Consider the following 7,500-nt stretch of genomic DNA (forward strand, 5'->3'; position numbering starts at 1 on the left):
TTCATTGTGAGAGTTAATCATTCTCTTATGATGTATAATGAAAAATTGTTAATTACAGAGAGATTACTATATCGACAATATCTGTCATTCCCTTTTGTCTGAAAAATCAATGCTCTTTTCACAGGCTTGATACATCTGTATGGATGGGAACATTGCCTGATTATTCATTTTTGCCTATTTTCCTTTTTTAAATGCCATCTTTCTTTCCAGCTCTTCTCAGTCATCGTTTTTGGGTGCATCTCATCACAAGGATGGACGAAAGACAAATTGGGAAAGGAAACTTGCCTGTATAACGGGGACAGCAATGCGTGCAACTATGGGGTTGGCATTTCCGTCATTGCCTTCATGGCGTCGATTGGTTTCATCGTCGGGGAATACTTCTTTGAGCAGATGTCCTCAATCAAGACCAGGAAACACTACGTTATGGCTGACATGGGATTTTCCGGTGAGTGCACAGACCAGATTTCCTTCCAAGGGAATTGATTAAATTTAATGGCTTTTGCTTCTTTTGCCTCTAGAGGGAATACCCCTTTATGAGCAAGATGATCAGTACAAATTTGGTTTGTGTTTTATTTTGTTTTGATATCAAGAAAGCAGTGCTTTGGGATTATATTTCTGTTCTAGATAACGTAACCATGTTACTATGGGATTGTGCATTGGGAAACATGGCTTTCTATTTGCCATATTTATAAATAGTGCTAGATATTACCAACAAGATACCAGTAGTATCAGCTTGGTCAGTAAGATGATTAGATAGATTATCTTTATTACTTTCCATCAGCTGATTTGAACTTATCTGCATTGCTCATGTGTCAGATACTGAAAATGCCAAGTGTATGTTATTCTTTTTAAAATGTTGGAGCTTGACCTTCAAACATCAACTTTTATTTATTTCTTTGACAGTAAAAGACTTTTGTTTAAGTAAAAGGCCACATAACCAAACCATTTCTTTAATATCAATGGGTGTGGCATTGTAATGGATATCATGGTTGTGATAGAGCATAGGATGTCAGTGGATGTGATATAGCATATAATATTAGTGCATGTGTCATCATTTGGCATGGCATAAGATGTCAGTGGGTGTGACATAGCATAGAAAATTAGGGTTGTGACATAGGATGTCAGTAGGTATAACAGCATAGAGTATCAGTGGGCGTGGCATAGCATAGGAAATTAGGGTTGTGGCATAGCATATGATATGAAGGGATGTGGCATAGCATAAAATCTCAGGTGGTATAGCATAGTTTAGGATATCACTGTTTGTGACAGCATTAAATATTTGAAAGTGCTTTGTTACTGCTATTAGCTTTAATATCAGCTCAATAATCATTGTTGGTATTGATATTACAATTATCATGATTATTGTCATTATTGTAAATGTTCTCATTATTATTATCATCAACATAATTATTATTATTTCTCATTTCCATAATTGTAACTCAAATCTTGATTTAAAAAAAAGAAATACTGATAATTGTGCAACTGTGGTTGTAATTATCAAGGATTATGGCCATGGGTTTGACCACCTGGTTGATGAGTCATAAGTCATGAGTTTTGTTAGAAGAAATACTTATTTCCGTCAGCTGTTATTTAGGACTAGCTTTCAGTCTTTAGTCTTTTATATTATGATTTTTGAAAATACTGTTTTGTTTTGTTGATAGCTGGTTTTTATAATTGCAGTGAAAGCTTGTTCAAAAAGTAATCAATGGGATATTTTGATTATGTGAATTATGAGTATATATGATCATGTAGGCCAGTGCTGACTAATTTTATTCTTAGATTACCATTACAATTGAATTCATCATTAAAAGTTTTCATGTACTTCCATATGGAAAATTAAAGACAAAAGTAGTCTTGGGAAAAAAACAACTGTTTATTGTTGTTGTTTATTATGTTGTGTCATCCTAGGAATTTTGACTTTTTTTTTTATGTTATACTTTTTATTCTTCTTCTTATTATTATTATTATTTTTTTAATTATTTTTTTTTTTCATTTTCTTTTTCTTTACATGTATTATTATAATTGTTATTACTATGATTGCTAATAATATTTGTAACAAATTATCTCTTGTTACCATTAACATTGTTATTATTATTATTATTATTGTTATTATTATTATTATTATTACTCTTATTATTTTGTATTTAAATCTGTTATTGTAATAAACATATTTAGGGATAAATCAGTTATTATTATTGATTACATCATTTTCATTATTATCATGATTGTTATATTTCTAAATCTTTTCAGGTTTCTGGTCATTTTTGTACTTCATTGGTTTCTGCTACCTGACCAACAAGTGGAGCAGTGCACCCACTCCCCCCGGAGGCTATGGCGTCAACAACATGCAAGCTGCCATTGCCTTCAGCTTCTTTGCCATCTTTCCCTGGGTGAGTTAGAGAGATGAGGGAGAGAGAAAAAGAATGAGAGACCAAGATTTAAATCTTTATAAACCTGATATATGTGATTGGTTATTTATATTTCTCTGCAATGTTGGTCTTCTTCTTTGTAATGAGGAATTTCAACTGGAATATTGACAAACATAATAACTTTGTGCAGTCTAACCTCTCTCCTTGAAAAATGAACTCCTTTGTCCCCAACCACAGGCTGCAGCAGCATACCTAGCCTTTTTGAGGTATAAACAAGGGGCTGACCAGGCATTTGCCCCAAGCTACGAGGCTGATCCAACCAACATGGGAGGCTACAACAGCTACCCCGATGCCACAGATCCCGAGGGTGGCTATTCGCAACCTCCATTCACTGGCCAGCCAGGCCAACCCCAGTCAGGTACATTGCCAGAGGCTGAGGCTGATCCCATGAGCTATCAGCAACAGCCATGATTGCATGGGTTTTACTGAATTTTTGTGGAAGTTTTGAGTTTGGTTATTAATGGTTTTGTTAACCTGTATATTTACATATTTATATTACTTTCATTATTATGTATCTCTTAGAGCCATCAAATATCAATATTAGACTGTTAAACCTAGTTAACCCATTAGCAGCAGATGGCATGATTTGCTGCAAAGGCAGAGTCCATCGTAGACGTGGATGGCACCATGCCAGACATGTAAAATAGCCATCCTACTGCACAGACCTTTTTTTAATACCACAACCAATGGGTTAAAGGAGCTCTGGTCAGGTAAAATGTTGAAAATATTGCAGGGATAAGGAAAGTATTGTTGGGACCTAACCTAATAAACTGAAACCATTTTGCACAATGTTTGTGTTATAGCATGGTAAAAATATATATTAATAATTAACCACAGTAGATACATTTACACACAGTGCAGAATCAGGGTTTCTGTTCATAATTTTATTTATTCATCTGCTTTTCACTCATGTGAATACTAATATCATCTCAGTTATTGACATCCCTTTTATAAGAAAAAGAACTTGAAGTTTACTTTGACTTTATTTTAGATCTTCTCATTTGATCTAATACAGAAAGCTAGCCATTCATTAAAATACGAGAAAGTAGATATAGTCTAATTACTTGAAGTTTAATCTTCTTATTTGCAATGAAGATATTATTTAGGAAAAGTTTTATCACTTTATGCATCTTAACCCATTGCGGACGGGGCACCCAACAACCTAACTGGTCCTCAGGATGGGCGGTCTACAACACTAGCGACACCAGCTAAAAATTAAAGGGACGAGGAGTGTTTTCTCAACCCTATGGGTAGCGCAGCCTAGCCCAAACAATATTTTTCCATAAATCCATCATAAAATGTGGGTTTAGGCTGACTTGGGAACCCTGTATCTCTGGAGCTAGCACCATTACAGCCATAATACTTAATGACTGTGTGCGCGCTTCAACTGTGAGCAGATCCCAAGGTCACATCACCTATCTTTTAGGCCTAACTGGTGCTGACGTGTATGTCATGACACCCGTATGCAATGGGTTAATGCTATATGTATCCCAAATTAGAACAATCTTACTAGGTTTTAATTTTGCTTGATATATTTGATAAGAACTAATCTATCATTTATTGTCTTTCTCCTTTTTGATATGATAAGTATTGCTAGTCCATTAGTCCTGTTCTTTTCATGTACATACAGGTTTTAGCTTTCATTGTCATTTCATTGATTTTGTTGTTGGTTATAATGGGTTATTCATCATCACTATTATTGTTAAGTAATTTCCCTATTGTTTTCATTAATTGAGACCAAAGAGGACTTGTACAAATACTCATTTTCCAATGTAAGAAGAAGCAGACAACTTTCAGGCTAAGTAGGCTTGAACATGTATTGCCAGTATTGCTAGCTTAGTTTAGCATTCTGCTTAATATCTCCTCCTTGTACACAGGTATGCAGCAGGCACCTCCATACTAGGCCACCAAGGTGCGTGCGCACTTTCTCTGTGGCGCAGCTAGTCAGTCTACACACTAGTCGGCACCGCTCTGCTGGATAGCACCGCCACTCTCCCCCTCCCCCCTCCCCTCTTGCCGCAAGCAACCCAAGTATTTCAGGTCTCCTTTCGGTAGCAGCATACCTTTGGGGGGCTGGGTCATCCAGGGAACATTGAAAAGCAGAAAAGAAACGTCTCTACACAATGCTGACGTCAATGGAGAGTCTTAGAACAAGTATAATATATAATTTTTAAGGAGAGTTTTTCAAGACCTGAGGGATGAACAAGCTTAAAAGATAAATGATAATGATAACAATAGTAATGAGACTTAAACAAATGACAATAGAGGTCAGTTCACCTATCTTCAAAGACACAACTTCCAAAAGAAGGGCCCCTGGTACTGGTATAGAAGATTAACAAAAAATATATATATATATATATATATTAATTGTTTTTTATGATTTTTTGAACAAATCACATCTTCAGTTGTGAAAATTGTCAGAGGATGCTTTAGCTACCTCATGGTTTAATTGATTTTCAGCATTTGATATGCTTAATGTTCAGTAAAGGTAGACTAGGAAACCTATGTTTTTCTTGTAAATAATGACCACACGTTTTACCCTAAAAGCAGTTGCAAAGTGTTTTCTATGTCCTGATAAATTGAGAGTACCATGCGTCTGTCTTAGAATGTAGATGATGTTAGGCAACCTATAGGTCCCTCAGTTCATTCTATGGTACTTGGGATGTAGTTAACGAATATGAATATTCCTTCTCTGTAACACATTTATTTTTACTTTGATGAATATATTTTTAAAACCTGAGTTCACATTCAGAAGTGCGAGATAACAGAGACAGATTGCTTCTCAAATCTGCTTTAGAGCCTCAATAACAAATGTGTTCCCCCCATGGGGGAATGCGCTCTCTTTCTCCCCAAGGGTTGCCTGAGAACGTTGTGCTCAGATTTCACATTGCCGTTGTTTCATCAAATGATCCTTGTTAAACAAACTTTGACTCCCAGACTGTTCACACCCTTCCCTTCCCCTTTTGAACATGTGCCAATAACTTGCAATAATGATATTCCCGTCAGTAAGATTAAAAGGAAGAAACACGACTTGAAATTTAAAAGCTGTCTTGCAGTGGAGTCCAGAATAAATGTAATGTACAGATGTTGATACTGGAAGTGGGTTCATCATGTAAAGGCAAGCTAAGCCATCACAGAGATGAGTCGGGGTTGCCAGAGTGAAGATAGGTTGACGATATCTCAGTTTTGACTGTTTCTCTCACCCAAAAATAGTTGTGCAGGTCTCACAGCATTTTGAATTACTATCAAATTTGAGAGAGGTTTAATTATATCGTTTAAAGCTGTATTCAGCTGATTTAACTCATTTTTGTGCAATACTTTTAAGGTGTTCATGAGACTTGATTAAGGATTTCCTTTCTTTCTATTATAACTTACTTATAAATCTGTTTGATGAAAGGAATATACTCAATTTTTTCTTTTAAGTAATGCGCTAATTTGCTCAGTATCTCACACTTGAAATTGGTGTCAGACAGGCTTAAGACTGGACATGTTGCCACGCACAGATATTCGCACACGCATACACACATTTACTTTCATACACATATGCACACCCAGACATACACTGTTCTTCCTGACTTCCCTTGTATAAAATATGTGAACATATAACACAGATGTATGTATGCTAACATACAAATGAAAATGTAATTAATGATTTACATAGCATTGTCTGTAAAAATATCAGTGATTTCAATATATTTTAACATATAGCTGGGCCATGTAACATGGATCTGACAAAGCTTATCTTCACAGCTCTCACAAACTGAATATTGACTTATAAAACTATAAAGAATGTGACGAAAGCTAAATTGGCTGCACAAAATGAATAAGCAATAATTAAAGAGATGTAAGACTATATAGATATATATTTTCTCCTTTTTTTGTTTTGTTTGTTTTATGTGACTAACTAGGAATTTTTGTTTAAGAATGTACATAGATTAATTATTGTAAATGGATAATCTGGCAACCCTGACACCAATAACATGGCCAGTGGAGATTTGGTGGTTATATGACTTATATCTATTTTCCAGTCTATTTTATGTATATAGTTTCATAATGTGATAATAGAGAAAACAAATAATTATTGTTAATATATTTTCCCCACGCAGAGTGAATGAAATGTGGATATATTTATATATTTTGAACCACAAAGCCATTATTTTTGTCCTGCTCTTCAAAGCAGATCTTCCACAGGATATTTTTCTTCATTCAAAATAAATGAATAAAACACTATTATATACTTCCACATATCATGTTATTGTATGGAGATCAGAAAAAAAAAACATAAATTGAACTCTGAAAGAAATTTTTTTGCCTTGTTAACATCTTTCACATTTTTGGGAAAAAAAATAACCTAAAGATTTCCGCAACAGAAAATAAGGAAGAAAAAAATTGAAGAAGAAGCAAGATTTGGCAGCACTTTACTAAACAAATATTTTCTCAATAATCTCAACTGAATTTCCTATAACCTTCACCAGTACTGATCCTCTGGAAATTTAAAAAAGATATATTCATAAAAAAGGGAAAAAAATAATCACTGATGATGGTCCATGTCTCACCTTCAACCAACAGGGGTCAAGACGAATTGGTTGGCGAACCTAGTTTGTTTTTTGTGTAACTGTTGTGACTATGTGAAAAAAGGCCGAATAGCCCAGTTCACCTTCTGTAATCATATTCATCTAGTTATTGGTGTATAAATGTACGTAAGATTATTGGAGCGTCAGTAGTCGCAAGTGCAGTAATGTCAAAATTGTTAGAACGTGGTCAACTTCTTGTGTTGTGTTGTTGTAAAAAAGAAGAAAAAAAAAAAACAGGAAGAAAAACTTATGCTTCTGCAAAGCTGTTTCACTGGTGACCCAAGATGCAAAACCTCAAACATACAACAAATAGAGTACCGCTAACTGTGAAACCATTTCCTCTCATCACTGCAGTGGTATGAGACCTCGCCTGCATTCGGTACGAGTATGTACAACAGGTTTTTGCTTGGGGCTAATTGACTGCACAAGCGATTGCCGACAATTAAATGTATAGTGAAATTCAGTGCTGTAGATATTGTTGCCAAGATAGAATGAGA

The 7,500-nt window shown here is 35.1% G+C and overlaps 1 protein-coding gene across 1 annotated transcript in view; it reads left to right on the forward strand.

Moving 5' to 3' along the window:
• Window positions 1-7,500, forward strand: part of Syngr (synaptogyrin) — a 17,020-nt gene that overhangs the window by 8,740 nt on the left and 780 nt on the right. Inside the window, exons 2-5 of the mRNA XM_086531777.1 lie at window positions 211-445; window positions 2,251-2,390; window positions 2,607-2,787; window positions 4,307-7,500. The exon at window positions 4,307-7,500 is cut by the window's right edge and continues 780 nt beyond it. Of these exons, the coding sequence (XP_086387903.1) occupies window positions 211-445; window positions 2,251-2,390; window positions 2,607-2,787; window positions 4,307-4,332 (582 nt within the window). The 3' untranslated portion in view covers window positions 4,333-7,500. The remainder of the gene's footprint in view (window positions 1-210; window positions 446-2,250; window positions 2,391-2,606; window positions 2,788-4,306) is intronic.

This window comes from Penaeus japonicus, unplaced genomic scaffold (assembly GCF_977035675.1).
Source record: "Penaeus japonicus unplaced genomic scaffold, GWHDUDI00000001_assembly GWHDUDI00000036, whole genome shotgun sequence".
NCBI classification, from domain to species: Eukaryota; Metazoa; Arthropoda; class Malacostraca; order Decapoda; family Penaeidae; genus Penaeus; species Penaeus japonicus.